At 32.8% G+C, this 21,647-nt stretch overlaps 1 protein-coding gene across 8 annotated transcripts in view; it reads right to left on the reverse strand.

The window, feature by feature from the left end:
• Positions 1–21,647, reverse strand: part of LOC117177056 (AF4/FMR2 family member 4-like) — a 376,982-nt gene that overhangs the window by 86,693 nt on the left and 268,642 nt on the right. For all 8 annotated transcript variants that reach the window (XM_033367529.1, XM_033367526.1, XM_033367525.1 and 5 more), the window contains 2 exons: positions 20,168–20,707; positions 15,703–15,762 (listed from right to left, as the gene is read on the reverse strand). In XM_033367529.1, the coding sequence (XP_033223420.1) occupies positions 15,703–15,762; positions 20,168–20,707 (600 nt within the window). The remainder of the gene's footprint in view (positions 1–15,702; positions 15,763–20,167; positions 20,708–21,647) is intronic.

The following is a 21,647-nucleotide window of genomic DNA, read 5'->3' on the forward strand; positions in this document are numbered from 1 at the left end:
CCCGAGTATTTTCAGATATTTTTATATGAATTTTAGGGCTTAAAGATCCTTGGAGGGAGAAGAATGCAAAAGGTACAAATGGCGGCGGAGAATGCTTAAACTGTGACTCATTGGGTGTCGAGCACGTCTTTTAGGTCGTCGTACGACGTATGCAGACGTCACTGCTGCGTATTTTTCGCGAATAGCGACTAACGAGCCGCGAATATTTTTGGTACGAGAAAGCATATCCTTGAAATTATGCAAACAAAAATGAAGTCACGTATATCGCCATTGAGCCCGCACGTTTCTGCCATATCCGATTTAACGCCGAAGCTAACGCATAAACTTTGAAACGAGAACGAGAAATAATATGAAAACAATGCAGGGTATACGGAGTGTTTTAAATAGTAACTGCAATATGTACCGTGCATCTACTCGAGAAAGAAGAAAATCCCTTTGTTTTTAAAGGATAAATATAAAAATGCATTAGAAGCATGGCAAACGTTCGCTTCTTAAATGTTATTTGACTAATTACTTGTACTTGATTATGTCGGACAATACCAGATACAGTTGGATCCTAATATCATTATATTAAAAATTCTTCTATTTTGAACGGCAAAAATTACAGTTTTTTTTTGTTGACAAAAATCACATTTTTCAATAAAAAATATCTATCAAATCACTTTAAATGTCCCTTAATATTACATGATATAATATAATATTTATCGCCATTAAAATTTCTATAATTTTAATTTAAAATTATAGTTTTGAATGCACAATGACAAACGAGTTTAATTTTTTAGGACCTAAAATTAAGTTTGTTGTGCCTCTGAAGCATAAATTCGAAAATATTTGGTATACATTTTCTAAATTTTTGGAGGTTCTTATATTTTTCAAAATTACATTTTTTATATTGATGAAAGCCTTGATAGTCAGTTTTATATTTCATGATTTTAGATATAAATATTCTAAACTATTTTATTAATATTTTCAATATTCAAAACTTTCTGTTTTGTTTTGAAGTTTCGAAATCGTAGAATTTTACAAAAAGATTTCTTAATTACACAATTTTCAGTTTAAAGAAAGGACTTCTATTCATTTGTATAAATCAAATGCTGATACAGTGAGTTAAAAAAAAGAAAATAATTTGTCTAATTTAAGCCTTAAAAATGAGAAAATTTCAGATACAGGCATTGAAAATTGAACTATTTTTTTTGCAAAACATTGAACATTTCAAAAACAACTTAACAAAAATCGAATTCATAGGCTTGAAATAATTATGCAATTTCAAAAATTGAAATGGTACACTGAGAAAACTATATCGCATGAATTACAATATATATCGTAATTCCTGCGCTATATATCGTAATTATCACATTATAATAGCGCAAAATTATGATATCGTACATTGCAAGTTTTTACATTATATACCGCATAATTGGGTAATCTATAACGTAAGAATTTAAGTTTATTACGCTATCACAATTTATTTCTTCTTTTGTAATCTCGCGAGGGTTCTAGTAGTCAGCAAACGATCACAGAAAAAATTAAGATAAAGTTTACATCGATTCCAGGTGAAAGATTCACCGAAACAAAAATTAACCTTGCCAGATAAACTTTACATGAATCGAAGATAATTTCCGATTTTTAACCTTGCCTGGATAATCTTTCATATTATAAGCTTAGCGTTTGCTAAATGGTATTGAATAAGTTCTAATCCATCTACAATAATGTGACTTATTTCGGAGGAAATATATCAGTAAGAAAAAATTTGGTGTGTGTTTTCTGATGTTGATTCTACATGTTTTACCGAAATCTTTTCACCGAAACTTTCGCCGAAATATGTTTAATCATTAACCGTTGCAGGTCTTACCTGCAGAAAATTTCTACTTTTTTCTGTGATTGTTTTAAATCTGGTGTCCCGATTTATAGCTCGAACTCACTCATACTCTGCCTTTTTTCCCGTTGCTGCTAAGAACGCCGACGTAGCAGACGACAGCAACACAATTTAACTTCATTTTTTATGTATTATTAGTGCATTTTAATATCGTACAAAGCACTGGGACCTGATTGTACGTTATCATATTGCGATTTCTTGCAATATAGAAGTTTTGCGATATCATTGTGGGATATCTTTTTCTCCGTGTAGTGATCTTGTTTTGTATATTGTTTTATAATTTGTTACGTTTAATGGAATATCTTTAAATTGTCCAATTTTTAGTTGAAGATAAAAAACGAATTATTTTAAATATTTCATTTAAATATATCAAAAATGAATAATAATTCTAAATGAAGTGTTGAAACATTCAACGATTTGAAGTTAAATAGTGAAAACTTGTATTCTGCCGTTCAAACTAAAAAACTACGCAAGTGACTTTGCCGCTTAGCATGATTCTCTTTAGCGTGACAATGAAAAAGTCGACCTAAGCGGCAATGTCACTTATGTATCTTTTTAGTTTGTACGGCAATATTGTTTAAAATAAAAACGGATCATTACAAAACTATCTCAAATTTATATCTCGGTCATAGAATAATTTCGAATGGTTACAATTTTAAAATTATGAATTTTCATGTTGAATGAAGAATTTCCCTTTTGACTAGTTTTAATTCTTGAATTAAAATGAACTTTGAAAAATGAATGAATGAATGAATTGAAATGAATTTTGAAAAGCCTCATCAGCAATTTGAAAACTTTTAAGTTTATCAGTGTTAAATGATGGTCGGATTTGTTTAATTAATAGTTCCGCAGTATAACGTTTTTTATTTTTAATGTTTCCCATTAAAAATTACTTATTTTAAAATGTTTTTTAGAATAATTTGATTTTAAAGGTTTGCTATTAAAATTATTTCTATTTTCAATGGCGAAGAAATATGCCGAAAATTTTAATGGTTTCAAATTACAAATTATTTACATTTTTAAGCTTTAAACGGTTTTAATTAGAAATAATACAATTTCAATTCGTTGAATTTTTAATTATCCCATTTTCAAACTGCTTTGAAACTGTTCAATTTTGAATGCTTTGAATTGGGAATGATAAGAATTCAACTTCTTCTGATTAACATTTTTTCAAATTGAAACACTTTGAATTTTCAGTTAGTTAATTTTAAACGCTTTTATTTAGAAATGATACTGGTTTATTTCGTTTTCATTCCATTCAAATTATTGTCCTTCAAAATGTTACCTAATTTACAATATTTTAACAGTTGTTGAATAATTTATTTTTAATCTATTTATATTTTTAATTTGAGGAAATAAAAATCTAGGTTCGTTGATTATAAAAAGAGTTCCTCCAGCTGCACACCAACACCGAAATCTCATTGTAAAAAACAGTATTCACTCTTCACTTTCTACATGATGTAAGACAGCGGCAATTGAAGCAAGAGTCTGGCAAACATGGAAAAAGTACTCGAAAGACAACAGAGATGGAAATTGAAAGAAAAACTAAAGAGATATTTTCGATTAGAGACGCTAAAGAGAAAGTAATGCAACGGTAATTATTTTTAAATTAAAGAAAAATTTAATTGGAAAACTAATATTACTTTCCTTTTAATAAAAAAATTATGAAACTCGTCAAGAATATGTAAATTTTCAAATTTGTTCTCATTTAAACTAAAAGCCCTTAAAATTGAACAATGTTTATATTAAAAATCTCACAACAACCACACAACAACCACTTTTGAATTATAGATGCTTACAATTCCACATTTGAACTCGAAAACACCTGCTGTGAAATTATGTTTTAGGGGAACCTCTTGAGTATTTTTACCGAATATGAAAAAAATCATTGGGCCCCCTTTTAAAATAACTTATATTTGTTGCTTTCTGACCAAAAACGTTCCTATGCGAAAAATAACTTTAAGAGGTCATAACGTTTGAACTATTTAGGATAGGACATTTTTTATTGCTGAGAGATTCTTGAACTTTCTCTTTATCTTTTGGAACCTTTACATTCCATGCCACAGAAGTGTAGAATTAAAAAACAAATTAATTAATTTGTCACATTTTATAACATCTAAAGTGGAGCAGAAAGTTAATCAATATTATTTATGTATGAACTTTTCGCGGACGCAAAATTAAAGACTTTTAGCAGAAATGTGAAAAGATTAATGTTCAAGTATAAAGAAAATTGTTAAAAAATAAGTCGTGTATGAAAAAACCTCAAATTTTGAAGTTCTTAATTTTCAATAGATCCTACTATGACCACTATACTAAGCCCCGCTTTAAACTGTAACGAAGCTGAAAAATAATAGTCCCGGGTCATTTTGACCCAGGATAAAGTCGAAAGACTTCAAGTGTCAAAAAGTGTACCTTCATATTTAAAGTAACTGTCCAGATTGGACAATTAAAATTTTGATTAAAAAACTTAAAAGTCAGCCTTTTTAGAATTAGGCATCCAAAACTGCATAATTACAAATTTTTAAATTGTCTCACTTGAACATTAACTGAAAGCGTTTCATTTCAATCTGGGAACTTTCAAAAGATGACATTGAACAATTTAAACTGAACCATGGACAGTTTGAATTGCAAAATTAAATCCCAGAAAAGGAACAATTTGAGATTGTAGTACTCAACATTGAAAACTAAGAACTCTGGTATTTTAACCTTTACAATTAATCAAATTGTTCAAGTATTGAGGATTGGACGTTTCAGTTTAAAATTGATTAAGATTTAAGTTTAAACAACTCATTATATTTTGGTTGTTGTTGAGGTCTTCCATAGTCCAATATTACTAAAATTGAAAGTTGATAAATTTTCAATGTTTGTATTTCACATTCTCTAATTGTCAATGTTTGAATGGAAAATGACATAATTGCATGTCATATCAATTAATATTAATTTGACAGGCTTCTCTGCTAAAAATTAATAAAATTCCTAGCCAAAAAGTAAATACATAATCAATTCCCAGATACGCCCGCCTGGAAAATTTCATCATTTCTCAATTTTCTCAGTTCATTGGCCACTGCCCAACATGCCTGAAACTTTCTTCTATAAATTGCAAGATAAATTGTAAAGATAATGTTGCAGGTGCAACTTGTCAAGCATGTTTAAATTGATCAATGGAGGCTAATTTGTTGAATAATAAATATTTCTGCGCAAGCTTCAGTTAGAGGAGATACCGAATAATGTGAGTGGGATTTATGGACAATTGAAGTTAATGAATACAAAATAGGAGTCCTTTAAGTATGTGCGCATCGCACAGCCAGAGACTAGTAAAGTAAAAGCCTACAAGTTTATCCGCAGACCGGATACTTGGACCCGCATCTATGTATGTACATATACAGTATACGAGTACACTATACGAGTTAACTATACCTAAGTGAATATAGTCAAGTGCACGGTAATTATGCCGAGCACGTGAAGGAGTGAAAACCCGTTACAGTGAGGCAGAGTGCACCTCTTCGCGGAACTCGACTTGGTGCACTTGCACATTGCACTTGTTCAGCACTGCACTCACTAACACAATGAGTCCTTGGTGAGCCATATCACACCGAACGCTATACAGACGCCTCGCGTCAGGCCGCTAAACGCCACGCCGGGCCAGAATCTAATGGGCCTCAAAAGAGTACAGTTACCGTCGACGATGACGTCGAGGACAGGCGCGAAACCCTCTTCTCACACCCTCACGAGAAAACAACCACCCCAAGACAAAACTCTCCCTCTGCCCTTATATTTCATCATAGCACGTGCCAACTAATGGAGAGCAAACTACAAACCTCTGGATGAAAACGAGGGTCACATCAATTCAATTAATGTACGTAGCGCATTGTAATCAATTTTCCATCGCCTCGGGAGAAGACAATTTGGAATTATAAGTTTAAATCAGAACAATTTTTACCATTTTTATATGAAACTCATGCGCGTGAGTGGGTGAGACAATGTGAATCAGTCCTGCCTTACACAAACATTATTTTTTACGATTTAATTGGCCTAAGACTCCTGCCTGCAAAATTTACAAACGAATATAATAGTTATATGTCTAGGGCAGGACTGATGAACATAATCTTTCTGACAAGTCTAGTGAGGTCAGTCCAGATGTAAAAATAGAAAATTCAATTTTGAATTTATCAACAAGTTTATTAATTAAAAAAATGAAATGTCGATATTATAATCTTTTGCACATAACACAAATATCCATTATTGTACTTATTCGTACAATGGGATTTTTAATTTCCAGAATGTACTATTTTCAAACCAAGCTGTTTTGAGCCAGGGTAACCGAAAAACCTAATTTTAAAAATTCCTTGACATTTCCTAATTTTTGCCTGACCAATTTTTCATTTACGAGACCGTTAACATTCAAAGAAAGAATTTTTATTTTGTATTATTTTTAACAAAGAATCTTCTATAAGCGAAATAAAACAATACAATCTTAGACTGAAATTTAAGAATTTCAAATTTAATTGTTCATCTTAATATAAAGAAAAATGTATTTTCAAAAAATAGTTTAATTTTCGATCAAAAAAATCCGATTTCAACAAAATAGCTCAATTTTCAACATAATAGTCAAAATTTCAACAAAATAGTTTAATTTTTAACCGACTTATTGATTTTTCAATCAAATAATTAATTTTTTAAACAAAATTATTATGTTTTCAGAAAAATAATTAAATTTCTTACAAAATAGTTAAACTTTTAACGAAATAACTGATTTTTTAATTTACAAAGTGCAACTGAGAACAAAAAAACGTCATATTACACACTTCAACCAAAAAATATGTAATCTACTGAAAGAGATCAATTTTAAAACCAAGCAAATGAATTTTCTACTAAAAAAATACATGTAATTTTTAAAGGAGGACGATTTAAACCTTCAGTACAATAAATGAAGAACAATAATACATAAAATATTGAAATACATAATTATAAATAATAAAAAAACACAAAAAATAAAAAAGTACAAAAAAAGTTGAATTTTTAACCAAAAAGACGGATTTTGAACAAAAAAAGTTGAATTTTCAAACCAAAATAATTACAGTAAAACTATTCTATAGCCCCGATTTCGGGGCTAACGGTGGGTGGCAACTAACTCATTATAGCCTTCTCCGCTTTTGTTTGTTCACTTCTGACTGCTCGACTCAGTGACACCAACATGCGGCGTGGCGTCAATTCTCGGAAAGGCTATAGAAGGGAGGGCTATTGAAGATTTTCACTGTACTTTTGAACAAAGATCTTGAATTTGAAACCAAATATTGAAAGGTAACATTTTTAGCACAGAAAATTTTAAAACGTAATAAATGAATTCCAAATTTATTATCCTTGAGATGTATTTAAAGTGTCTCTTATACAAATCCCCTTAGTTTTGCAAGATTTTTGTCAAAATCCCTGACTCTACCCTGATTTCCAGGTTTTCCCTGACCTACTTCCACCCTGTTGAACACTCACATTTTTAAATTATATAATGTAAAACAATACAGAAATACAGTACACTTTCATTTGAAATTGACTATACTATTACAAGTTTAACTTAAAAAATGTTCAAATTGCGACCGCACATAATTTAATTGGTGTCTGTTTTTTAAAGCCGCCAATATAAATAAATTATTAAATCTTAAAACGGTTTAATTACAAACTACATATCTTTACCATTATAATAATAATTGTTTAATTTAGTGTCCATTGCGAATTTCTATAAACTTTACAGACCATTTACGTGAAGAGGAAGTGATTATTGTACAATAAGCAGAGCGCAACGTCACAAAATGCAAGCTGCGTGATGTGAAATGCCGTTAAAGATCATTATGTGGGACTGTGGGATGTGCTTCCATTATAATCAAACAATTTTGTATGTAACACCATGCGTAAGGAATCTAGATTGCACTTTTATGGGGATGAGCTCAACATGACACGTGATATAAGACTTGTCTTTATTACAGATTTATAATCTGAAGATGTTACGATTTCTCGTCTCGTTTACACCATGTAATAACTATCGCGCGCTAGTAACGATCAATTTTCAAACACTTCTCTATTTATCGCCTTAGAAAACAATTGATGCAACACATTACTGATAAATTTTTTTTCTAATATTGCTTTTAAATATGACGTACAGGGGCAATAGTGACCTTTAATCCATGGCCACATCGATACTTTGTCATAAATATTATTTAAGTAATCATAAAATAAAAATTCAGGGAAAAATATTATGTTCGTGCGATCAACAATTTCTTGAGAAAGACGTAAAATAAGTGCTTTGATTTACGATTAAGTGTACCAGTTATTACGTTAATCATAATAATTTCCTGTGATTATAAGTCTGCAGTGATTACAGTAATTATCAATTTCTAATGTGAACTGCAGTATTCAAGACAGTTACAACTAATCAGTCATTTCTGGACACTTCGCTACGAGGAGTATAAATACGAAACAACAATTAGTTCAAAATTCAGTATTAATTTGTACCCCAGCAAAATTTGATTGTAGATTTGAATTGTTCCCTTTCACAATTAAAATTTGTGCTCAAAAACATTTTGGTATTTTTTTATTTATTGTGTGAGCGAGCTTATTTATTTGACGGTTTTATGCTGCATAGCGTTGATCGTTATTTTCTTCTTACTTTTGTTTTCCGTTTTCTTTTCCTGGTAACTGCATAAATCATGAACGGGGTGAAAAGGCATTAACGAACTGTAAGGAGCAAATGGGAATTTATCCCTGCCTCAATATAACAATATCTTTTTTATTTTTCAGAAATATTTTATATGTAATTTCATCTTCTACTATTAAGTTTAATTTTCAAACATATCCTTCGAATGGAAACTTCAGAACTGTGATTATTTGCAACATGTTTTTTGCAAACTTTATAATATAAATGATCACGCAACTTTCGACAGGTCTTTCAACATAAAAACTTGTTATGAAAGTTATTTTACCACGAAGAGTTTATCCAATTTCTTTGAATTTATAAACTAGAGTTAGAAAAATGGGATAAACTAGAGTGATTTTTTGTTTCCGCCGATTTAATTCGCCAGAGAATAATCAGCGTGTCTAACTGAGAATGATTTTAAATTCCGGTTATTGACCGGTTTTCTTGCGATAAATTTTTAATTTCCCCTGTAAGGGTATTATACTACTTTTTGAAATTTCCATGTTTATAACATAAATCTTTTATCTTTTTTTTAACTGAATATTAACTTGACAAGTCAGTGATATGCGCTTTTTCTTTGTTTTCAAGAAAATTTACTTTAAAACATTTCCCACGGGCCATATATAATTTGCCGAAAAACACTTCAATCGGCCGGTGGCAAAGTTCACTTATTTTTTATTTATTGAAATGTTTATAAATATAGTTTTCTTTAAAATAATGCAAAAAATAATTGGGAATTGTATGCAAGGGTTCCAGGAAGCAAATGTTTTCTTAATGAGTCAAAGTTCCGTTTGAAAACTCTGATCAAAAATACATTTAAAAAACCTCGTTCATACTTCTAATTTTAAATATAATTGATAAACAGTAAGAAAACATAATAATAACATGTATAGAAAAATAAACGTTTCTGATGCATAAAATAATACTCCATATTGATAATTATACATTTACACGAATTGTTTAAACAATTTGTTATTGTTTTTAGTAATTTTCTCTTGGAATAGAGCTAGAAAGCCGCGGTTTAAAACAAATTAATTTTTGTAAAATTCTCAAGTAGAGCGAGGTAATATCTAATTAACGTTAAGAATAATAATTGTTAAAATAATTATTATTGTTAATAATATTATTTTTTAATAATGCTAGAAATTGCGGTTTCTTCTCAAATTTGCAACTTCTTGTTCACTTTTCACTTTGACTGACTTAATATTTATTTCAATTAAACAAAAATAATTGTTTAAACAAATTATTATTCTTTATAGCTATCTTCGTCTATATTATTGCTAGATAGTTGCGGTTTTTTCTGAAATGTTTAACTTGTCTAATTTTCAGTTTGAGTGAAGAAATAATTAATTCAAGTTGACAAACGTAATTGTTTAAAAAAGTTGTTATTTTTGTTAATAATATTCACTTTGCTATTGGTAGAAAGTTGCGGTTTTTTCTGCATTTTTTAACTATTTGCCGTTTTTGCTTAAAGTTAATTAATAATTAATTAAATTTGGTACAAGCAATTTTTGAAACAAAACATTGTTTTCTATAACCCATTTTTTACTTATGGACTTTTTTGGCACGCATTTTTATTCAAATTCTGTGGATAATTGTGAAAAGAACTGTCGAGTTTCAACTCGATTCAGGCGAATTTGAGAATTTTGTTACAAAATTGATTCAAACGTTTTGTTTTCATACGGGAAACACTTGCTAAACTTCATGGGGCTTGCGCCACCTCTAAATGTAATTCTTTAAAAAAAAAAAAAAAAATGGATTTATTTTTGTTCGGATTCGAATAAATTTCCGGGCGTTATTAATATAAGTTCGAAAAAAATTGGACAACCCTATTGTACAACGTCTCATCGGATACAAGTGGGCGTGCAACGTGCGATGTTAACACGAATAGTTGGCCCAGATTTTGTACGCTGTTTACTATCGGATTGGCGATTTTGTTCGAATCAGTGTGGCACTTTTAGCAAGCGAATCATTACTCATTCTGCACCAAGTTCTCTTAGTCGAAGGTAATTAAAAACTTTTCGGGTACATATAGACACCCCGGCGAGATTCAAATAGTTTCAAAACAATGAATCTACGAAGAGATAGATAGGCAGATAGTAGGAGTTCATAAAGAATCTAATTTTGTCTCAACCTTAACAAAAAATATAGACAGTGCCCTACTTAATACAGAAAGTTTCTGCAATGGAGCCAAACTTCTACCCAATATATCCCGAAACTTTTTTCTACAATGAGAGCCACGATGTACTCATTCGACAAACATTTTGATTCTCTCCTCAATTGCGAAGTTTTAAACTAAAGTGACCCTGAAAAATCGAAATCAATGGATCTGTTGATGACGACAAATGGCCTTCTTTCGCAAGATTCATTGTAAGTTGTTCATACCAATCTTCATGATTTATTAATAGAGGCAATAGGGGTTGTACAAATAACCAGAAGAAATTTTGTTTTTAAAACATTCCTAATAAACTAAATAACATCATGCTGAGTTAATTAAATGTTAAAGACAACCAATGGCTTTGATATAAATGTAAAGAAACCAGTTTTGGCAAAATATTTCAATTCTAAAAAAGGGTCTTATTTGAATTCTAACCATTGGAAATAGTGGAAGTATTAATTAACATACTTTTGAATTAATTTTAAATCTGAATCGTTTTAATGACAAAGGGTATCGTGAAAAAAATAGAGGGAGGAAACTGGAACAAAAAAAGTGCAGAGTTATATTTATTCCCTTTGTGGAGGGGGCATTATTTTTTTCTTTCGACATTGTATATGAACAAAATGAGAGTTTTGATCTATTGACACCACTAATTTTAATCTATGCAAGAATCGCAGAACAATTCCATTCACAGCAATTCTGAATAGAATATTCAAAATGAAGTATTTTCTAGACCAAAAACGGAAATCTACAGATGTTGGTTTTTCCCCTTTAAACTGTTTCTTTTTTAATCAATTTAGATGTTACAAAAAATGCATTTAAAAAGGGTCAACATTATTTTTTGGCAGATTTGAGTGGGAAATGATGCTAGGAACTAAACTGAATCTCTCGAAACTATACTATATAAATATATAAAGGGTTCGTCTTGAACTCAAAATGCCGGAAATTTATCGGGCTATATGGCCCTATGCGTAACTCTATACCAGACATAAGGGCTCTTTTCATGATGACGCCCACATATTTATTCATTTGAAATTTAAGATAATTGTACCAATTACAAAAATGCTTTTCGCTTTTTAAAAATAGAATAACCAAACAAGGTGACCTCTATAAGGTAAATTTTATTTTCATGTTCGAGTGAGCAGAACTAGAGAATTACCCCCTAACCTCTATTCTATCCACAGGAGGTATACTGCTATTGCGTTCTATTTTATTGTGAATCGATAATAGTATTCAAGTTGAACATAAGCAACGTATAAAATAAGAAAAGAAGTAGAAAATGAGAGAAGAAAATAAATGAAAAGATGGGATCGGAAAATTTTAAATAGAATTCGTTTTTAAAAATAAAATATACTTTTGAAATTTTTTCAATTCCCTGACTTTTCCATGAACTGCGGCTACCCGAAGGACTACTAGAGAAGTAACAGTGGAGGAAAAGGAGAGTAGGGGGAAGAAGAAAGGAAGGAAGGCAGGAAGTGTTCAGAGGTGGAAAACAAAAGAAGAGGATATCGACGAATCTGCGTTCGTCAGAGAAGAATGTGATATATTCAAGTATCTACTAGCCGCCTTGCCGTCGTTGAGCGCAATTAGCAGTCACATTTACGATGCCTACTGGCGCAATCCGCATTTTCCCACGGGTCAGCCGTGAGAATAATTCATCGGCTCATGCCGGTGTCTATGGAGTACGAACTTTGAACAGGCAGAACGACGATACCCAGTAGCCAACTCGTAAATTCCCTTGCGAATCGAAGCCCTTATGCTTTAACTAGGAAAGGATTTCCGAAGCTTCCATTCGCTTCCTAAACACTCAACGTCATACACCAATACACTTTGAAAACTATTTCTACCAAACAAAGTCGGAAACCTCAAGTCGCGATCGTATACCGGAAGAAAATATATTTCTTTGAAAAATAATCCTCATTCTCATTTCATAAATTCATCTCCAGTACACTCATCCCTCGCTATAATTCCAGTCCCGGATCTGGTCGGCACAGTAACAAGGGAATTTCTTCATGTCATCCCTCAGGACCGCGTAAATAATCTCTGACCTTGGAACAGTATATGACCAGAAAAGCGCGATGTAAACAACTTCTCCTACGGTACTGACTGTCTTAGTTTATAGGTTGTGAAGGGATGTTTTGAAGACTGCAGTAGCAGGCAATCGTGAAACTTTCTCTATAGCGTGTCCATAAACTACGTGACCAATATAATGGCGGGAGGGGGTCGCGCAAAAAAAATACAATTGGTAACAGCGGGGGGAGTTACGTTACGAAATTAGATAACGATTAGTACGTTTCCTTTTTTCCTCTTTCTTAAGGAATTGTTCCTTTTTCAGAAAATCAAAGTGTCAAATATTCAACTATTTGGTTGAAAGTTGAACGGCTTTGTTAAAAATGAACTTTTTTGTTTTAAGGTTTATTTTTTAGGTTAAAAATTTACCTGTTACAGTTGAAAATTCAGGTTTTTTGTTAAAAATTAGTTTTTTATAGGTTAGAAATCATATTTTTGATTGAAAATTCAATTATCTGGTTAAATGTTAAACTCATTTTTTTTTGAAAATTCATATTTTAGATTAAACCTCATCACTTACACCTCTGAAAAATGACATATTACTTACATGGGGTCAAATTGACCCCAGCTAACTTTGAAAACTTGTCATACTGATTGTATGCATGGTTTCAACTTGAAAGAATGCACAGACGCTATTTAATATACAGAAATTAGATTCTGATTGTTTTTTTTTTTTTAACGAAACTTATCTGGAGACGTATACAAAAATTCTCAAAATATCGATCGATCATGCACGATGGACATGATACTGTGACTCAAAAGGTTAAAAATATCAAATTGTAGGTTAGAAAAAAATCGAAATTGTATGTTCGGTTTAGTTACACTTGCCATGATTATTTTAGTACAAAAAAAAAACACAAAAACTAAAATCTTTTGATTTTTAAGGATCTCGAGTACTATACTTTTATGTGGTCAGAATGACCTTAAAAAATTATTAACGATTTGTTCATTCAACTACAAAAGCAGCAGAGGAACTTAGGCCCAACGGTATTACGTTGAACGTAAAGTAAAGACCTCAAACTCACTAGATGGTAGCACAGGTCCTAATTGAAACGCGCTTCTATTACAATTTTAGCCTAAAGTTGATGTTGGGGTCATTCAGACCCCATGTAAGTGACGAGGGTTAATCGTTTAAATCTGCTCGTTAAAAATCTAAATATACGTTGTTAAAAATTCTTCTTCTTTGTTGAAAATTAATTTCTTAACTAGAAGTATAACTATTCCATTTTTGGTTGAAAAACGACCTTTTCTAGTTGAAGATTCAAATATTTGTTTGGAAATTCATCTCTTGTCTGAGGATTCAACTATTTTGTTAAGAGTTTATAGTTTTTATTGAATTCAACTAACTAATTGGTTAAAAATTCGACTTTTAATAGAATATGAATCTTCCTGATCGAAAATTCATCTTTTTGTTTAAAAATGTAGCTATTTCACTATCAATTCAACTGATTTCTTAAAGTCACCTTTTTTGTTCGAAGATTCGACCATTTACTTGAAAATAAATCTTTATAGGTTGACAAATCAGCTATTACATATAAATCCAAATACACTGTTAAAAATTTAATTATTTTGTTGAAAATTCAACTAATTCTTTTTGATCAAAAATTCAACAACAAAAAACGCAAAATAAACATTAAAAAACTAGTCGTAAAAGGGGGAGGGGGTCAAAACAGTATAATATTAGTAATGTAGTTTATGGACTGTCCCTAATATCTACGCAGGAAAGATATTGAAAAAACAAAGGCATTAGCGAAATTATAAAAGCAAACATATTATTCAAACCGGCAAATTAAAACTCGTATTCGCCCTTGAATAATAATTTATTCGGGGCAAATCAAATTTAACTTGCGTTAGTAATTTATCAGGCGTCAGTGGAATAAATCCTTTATCCACATTCAACATACTGAACAGAAATCTTGCTAATAAATACACTTATCGCAATGCCAAATGATGCTAATATCTCCCAGCAGGACTCATAGTTAATTATTTCTGCTGGGTTAGAAGCAACACAAGCATGAAAGCAGAAACAGATTTTTACAAGAGGCTCTAATTGTAATAAAAATAGATCACTGAACTCATTTCCACTCTCGTCTCAACCCCTCCGTTCTTCACTGATCCTGAAACCCATCTCATAATCGCCTCCCGACTAGACATGCTCCCTATTCCGCAACCCTATTGGGACATTTGGCTGCAATAGAAATTTGATATTCTCGCTTCTTTGAGGCAGATACGCGGCGAATCTTGTGTTCCGGAATACTGGATCCAGCCTCTAAGTTCGAGTTAGGTCAATCAAAAGATTACGCTTCAGCGGGATGCTTTTTTCCTCTCTGTTATTGAACGGACCTATGCCACGCGAAATGGAGAGCCTGGCAAAAGATGAATCACGAACGACGACCACGGCCGCACAATCGAGGGGAGAATATGTTACAATGATGACTCATCGACGCGTTTAAATTGTTTCCCGATCGATAACCCCCCGGGAATTTGAATTTTATCATCTCTAAGCAACACGAGCTTATTAGAAAAAAATCTTTTGTTCTCTCTATTTAAATTGAGATCAAATAAAAGCTCCTCAATAATGTCCAAATCGAAAATGATTGATATTAAGAGATACTTCCTGGCCATAAACAAATTATAAACCCAAAAGAGTAATAAAATATCAAAGATACAAATCTAAAATACATAAATCTCAACTAGGAATATTAAGATTTTAGACGATTTTCTACTGCGATATTGGAAAGATTCGAATTCTTGTGAACAAAAAGATGCAAACTAAAAAAGTGGAATGCCCGGAATGAGAGTGTGAAAAAAGAAGAAATCCTTGACACACGTTTTACTAACAGGAAGTTACGGTCGTAACCTGGCAAGTTAGACAAAGTGACTACAACTAAAAAATTTCATGTTGGCTCTCACCTTCAAAATGTCTTCAACGTCTGGCGTATTCTCCACGGGTGCATTCCTCGAAGTGATACCCTGCAAAAAGAAGACACTGTCAGAATCTGAGAAATCAGGGCCGCCATATAATATTTTAAATACCATAATCGGCTTACATCATATCAATACATTAAACGGTAATCAAAGGACTGTTTAATGACCATTTGAAGGGCATTCCGTTTGAACAATCTACAACTGGTTGCGCAACTCAACTTTCAATCATTATTTGGCACAAATGAACAGAACAGAAAACAGGAACCAGAGTGACCGGAAAACTTCATGTTAAAAATTCCCTAACTTTACCCTTTTGTTTAAACTTTCAGTATCCATTAATATTTAACGACTAAAATTATAATTGTGTACACATTTCTTAATTTATTATTCTCTAGGCTGCCAAAAGCCAAATTTACTTGAAAAAATTTACCCTTTTAAACAGAAAGTGACCAAAAGTGACTCATTTCTAACCTAAAAAATCTGCCCGCATTGCGGGCAAATTCTCATCGGGCGCTAAGCGCGCGGCTCGCTGCGCTCGTAAGTTTGAGCGCGCCTAGGGCGCGCGACGGTTGCATCTCGCGCTTCGCGCTCGGATATTTATTCTTTGCATTTGGAATGCTTGGAAAAAACTTTATCAAAAAGATCTCTTTTAGATGGCAGTATTTATATGCGTCTTCACATTCTCAATTGGCTACTTAATTAAGTATAGTCAAAGATTAAGTTTCTCAAAGCTCTGTAGGCTTTGAGTTACACATTCTCATCGTAACACTCGCGCTGCGCGCTCGATTTCCGACATACATTTGTAAACCGGTTTTGCTGAATTTTTTTTCTCGTAACTTTCGTCGTTTTTCCACACATTTTTTTTTATTTTACTTTTTTCAACGTTATTTTTCACGAATAAAACAAAAAGTACGCGTCCTATCAAGAAGTGATTCTTAACGAAATTGTAGATCTTTTTTGTGATAACCATTTTTGTTAATTCATCTTTTTTTGTATCCTACATAGTTAGTCCACAAAATGGAATTTTTTATTTTCCATTATTTTTTGTGCAATCAAAATTTGAATTTTCGATTTTTGAAGAAAATCCAAAAATTATTTATGATAATCTTGTAGGGATTTCAAAAAGAAATGTTTTTCTTCTCTTGACTTTTTTTTATATCGTGCGTTTTTCGGCTCCAAATTTTGATTTTCGGTTGATTAAAAAAATTTGGAAAGCGCGATAACTCTGAGAATTTTCGTTTTATCGAAAAAAGTCATAAGGATAAATTGTTTGCTCTTTTCAATACTATAAAGATCCGTACATAGAATTTTAAAATTGAGAAAAAAGTGGTCTCAAAAATTTTCAAAATGCGCTCACTTTTTGAATTTTTATCAAAAATGGCTGGTTAACGAACTCGTCCTTTCTTTTAGGACCTAGAAAAAGTGTGCCAAAGATGGATTTGATTCGTTCATTTTTTTGAGAGTTATCGTGTTTACGACGGACGGACGGACGGACAGACAGACAGACGCCATCATGAAAACCTGATTTTCGGATTCAAGGGGTCTCGAAACGTGGAAATCCGTTGAAAAATTGTGATGTCAAATTTCCGACAATTCTAATACTTTCTCAATCATAAATGATGAGAATGTAAAAATGGATAATGTACAATAATAATGTGACTGATGTTCTTTTGAGTTTAAAATAATTCAAAAGAATGCACTGAAATTTATCAGGATTGCATGTGCATTTTTTTTTAATTCAGGCTAAATTCTTAAGACTTAAAAATAATTTAATTTAAAATTAAGCGCATTCAAATGGCTTGGGAAAACATCACAAAATTCAATTGATTTCAGTAAAATTGGAGTAAATTTAAAGCAATTTAAGGGGAATGAAAAGAATTTGATAAAATTAAAAACAGGTGTAAGTTAGAATTAAATTTAGACAAATTTAGGGAAATTCAGTAGGATTTGGTAAAATGCCGAAGAATTCAAGAAAGGCTATTAAACAAAAACTTTTTAAAATCCTCTGGATCTGTTATAACCAATGAAATCCTCGGAAATATTATAAAACCTCTTGGAACCTTTAAAATCTGATATGTTACTAAAATTAACTGAAGATTCCTTGGAATATTTTAAAATACTTTTATAGAAATTCCTTAACTTTTGCAAGATTTTTTTCAACATCCCTGACTTTCCTTGGCCTTCAAATTTTCCTGAATTTGCCCTGACCTCCTACGACCACCTAGAGGAACAGTCTCGAAAATGAATATAAATTAATATGAAAGTACATTAATTCTTTCATGCAAGCATGATCAGGAGTATAATCAGTAAACTCAGCCTAGATTATACTTGACAGTTAGAGTAATTCTTACAGAAATGCCATGACTTTTACATTCTTTTTTAAATGTCTGACTTTCCCCGGCCAACTAAATTTCCTGAATTTCCCATATTTCCCTGTTTTCCCTGACCTGCGGCCACCCTGAGGAACAGATTCTCGATAATAAATATTAACTCTAATAATGAATCAGATCACGGAAGCATTTTAAAAAGATCTCTAGAAAATTAGTAGTTGATCCGAGGTTGATCCGAATCACGAGTTAAAAGATCAATACGCATAACCAGCAATTGAGAGTGAAACCACAATTCTGAATACTCGTAAGGTATCATTAAATTGGAATGGAACATGAAATTAAGCTAATCGACTGATCGAAAAAAAAAACCCAAGAGGATTTATGTGTGCTTATTGAGAGGACGTAACTCTCTTATTTCAATCTTCAATAACTACGTGGGTAGTTATTCTCTTCATCGGCTTCATCTATGAAACCTCAACCGCACCAAAGTGTATCCAGGGGCTGGGAAAGACAAGGATAAGTAAAATGGGAAAGCGGAGAATCTGGAAAAGAAACAGGTAGCAATCAGAATTGGCAGATGTTATAGAAAGGAGTGAAAAACGAAAAGGGAAACGGGAGAACAGAAGGACCAGGATGTAGCGCTTTTATTAATCGAGATAGAATTCTTTATCTCTCTCTATCTCGTTTTCCTATCCTATTTCATCCGGTCTGTAAATTTGGGTAGTGGGGAACAGCGGGCGGTTTGGTCGAAATCAATTTCGTACCTGAAGTGCCTTTCATGAAACGAGGGACGAAACGAGGCAAACCATTTCACTAACTTATGCTTATGCAAAAAGTATGAATGGAATTATAAAAAGGTTTTCTATTTCATAGTTGTTCCCACATGATTTACGTGTTTTATATATGCCGTACTTTATAAAAAGTGCCATTATAATATCAAAATTCTGATTTTTATGGGCAAGAGTATATATAAAAAAGTAGTGCAAGCAATTTTTCACAAATCTCTATGGTGCAGATTAGTTAGAAAACCTAATGAAAACTTTTTTATAAATTCTGCTCATTATCCTTTACTGATTTATAAAACAGTTCATTTACATTATGTGCAAAATGTTGACGGCTAAATTACTTCATCAAAGGACATAATCTTAGATAAACGAAGATTTATTGTTTAGATGTTGTAAATGTTAAAAATTTATCTATGCGTTGAATAAATATTCAATTTATGTAGCAGAAATGAAAATAATTGTGAAACACATCGGGTGAAAATTAATTGTCGATTCCCACATAAACCGGGTGAGAATGCGAACGGGATTACATATTTAAATGAGTACAATAATGCTAACACATTTGAAAAATTTTACTGCGGCATGCGCGAATTAATATTAGAGGGCAAATTAATTCTTTAATGTATGCATGATCGGGAGGATAATGAGCAGATTCATGCGAGTTTTATGAGTAATAATAAATACACGCTATAACGTGAATTGTTATAGTTTCTTTATCACATGAACTTTTCATCTATCCGGTGGACAATAAAAAACATCATTTAAACGTTACAAAGAAAGAATTTTTAAATCATTGAAATACAACAAAACTGAAATTGGAATCGGTTGATCGACCCCCCCCCCCTGATATTGTACGTTGTTTAGTAACATATACTTCCATATTGCTATTATCAAAATTTAAGCCATAATTTAAAACAACATGTGCCTAAAACCCATTTTCATAAGTAAATTGGCTAAACTCTCGTTAAATAAGTCATTCGGATATCACGTGTATGAAGTCATTATTTGAGCCCAACTCGACTAAGATTACAGTTCCCGACACCTCGTTCTCCATTTTCAACAAGCTTTGAAGACAAGGGGTCGTGCGCCGCAGGCTTACATATTCTGAAAACGATGACATAATGTTATCGTCTTCTGCGTTAGCGTTACAGTCGTCACCATCACGCAATCATAAGACCCCTCCGACCTGCCTCGTTTCGCCCCTGATTTTGTGTTGTACACCCTCTCTCTATTCTCTCTATTCTCTCAGTTTTCGATGTATGTATAATCTAAATGGATGTAGACGTAGAATCTAGATTCTAGACTATAGAACCTCTATGCAAAATCGATACTCACATTGTCCAGGGGTACTCTTGGCAATCGACTGCCGGTATTGTGCAGTCTGTTGCTGCTGCTGCTGGAGCTGCCGGTACTACTACTGAGACTGCTGATTGCTGAGTTGCTTCCGGCCGAGTTTTGTGGCGGAGGACCTTTTGCCGGAAGCAAACCATGGCTTCGGTGATCGTTGCTATTGCCTCCATGCTTGACTGGTTGACCAGGATAGCCGCCTCTTCCTCCGTAAGGTGGTTTCCCATCAGCAGGTTTCACAAATCCGCCGCGTTGCGCCGATGCGTGACTCGAGGAGTTGGAACTCGACCTAGGCCCTCCGGGTTTCTTGAACTCCTGTGACGAAGGTGAACTCCTCGTACTCGATGCGGATTGGCCGGGTAACCTCGGTGCCGGCTGGTGCGTCGAGTTCGGGGCCGGACTCGCTGGTACTCCATCGATTCCGATCAGCCTCCTAGGATCCCCATCAAGCAAGGGCCTCACCGCCGCGTAGTTGCCCAATTTCGACTGGATCTGCTGAGTGGTTCGGTCGTGGGCATCCGGATTCACCTGAAACACAAACATTCCCATCTTAGAAACAGAACTGGTCTTGCAAATCAGAAACGTGTGTCTAATGTCTATACGAGTAGGGCGAGAAGAACACTCAATGCAAATTTACTTCTTAAAGAGCTCTTCCGACTTGATAAACGTTTCAGGTGGGAAGGATGGAGGACGCCAAGGTAGAAGGGTGCGATGAGCTTGATAATTAATTAAGTGCAAAATGGCTCGAGAGCAAGAGGGTATACTTGGAAAAGGTGTCATTATGGGTCAGACTGCTTGACGGGTCAATGTCGATGTTTTTACTTTAAGACTTATGAACTTTTACGGTTGAGGTTCTTATTTAGTAATTCATACATTAAAAAGAATAACTAAATTTAGTTCTTGGAGAAAAACTATACAGAAAAAATCAACAAAATATTCAGGTTTTCGATAGAAGCCAAACATATTAATTCTGCTTAATTACCAGCATTTAGATTTCACTCGAGAGAAAAAGATATAAGTCCCATATATTTTTCACATAATTACGGTAGCCGGGAAAAAGTATAGTGATTTGATCGTTATCATTCTTGATAGCTCAAATCTCAGTCATAGTAACCAGTAAATGTTAGTGCTTTTCTTTCTTTCTAAAAATGGACAAAGGCAAAGAAGAGGGAAGTTGATGAAGATAAAGTGTATAATTAGAGAAACGCAGTGTGCAGTTCACGTAACGGAACTAGTAAAAAGCAAGAAGATTAAAGAGTAAATTCAATACATGACCAAAGTACCATAATAAATAAAAACAAAAGCAAAACAAAGTAATGTCTGCCTTGAGAGAAATGTAACATGCTCCACAAATTGAATTGTGACCTTTTATTAAAAATGTCAGAAAACGATGGCTTATAGAAGAAGACTTGGCAAGTGAACTTATGCTCTAGGTCGTCTGCCAAGCTCAATAACTAAATCATCGTCA

The sequence above is a fragment of the Belonocnema kinseyi genome, chromosome 7 (assembly GCF_010883055.1).
Source record: "Belonocnema kinseyi isolate 2016_QV_RU_SX_M_011 chromosome 7, B_treatae_v1, whole genome shotgun sequence".
In the NCBI taxonomy this organism is placed as follows: domain Eukaryota; kingdom Metazoa; phylum Arthropoda; class Insecta; order Hymenoptera; family Cynipidae; genus Belonocnema; species Belonocnema kinseyi.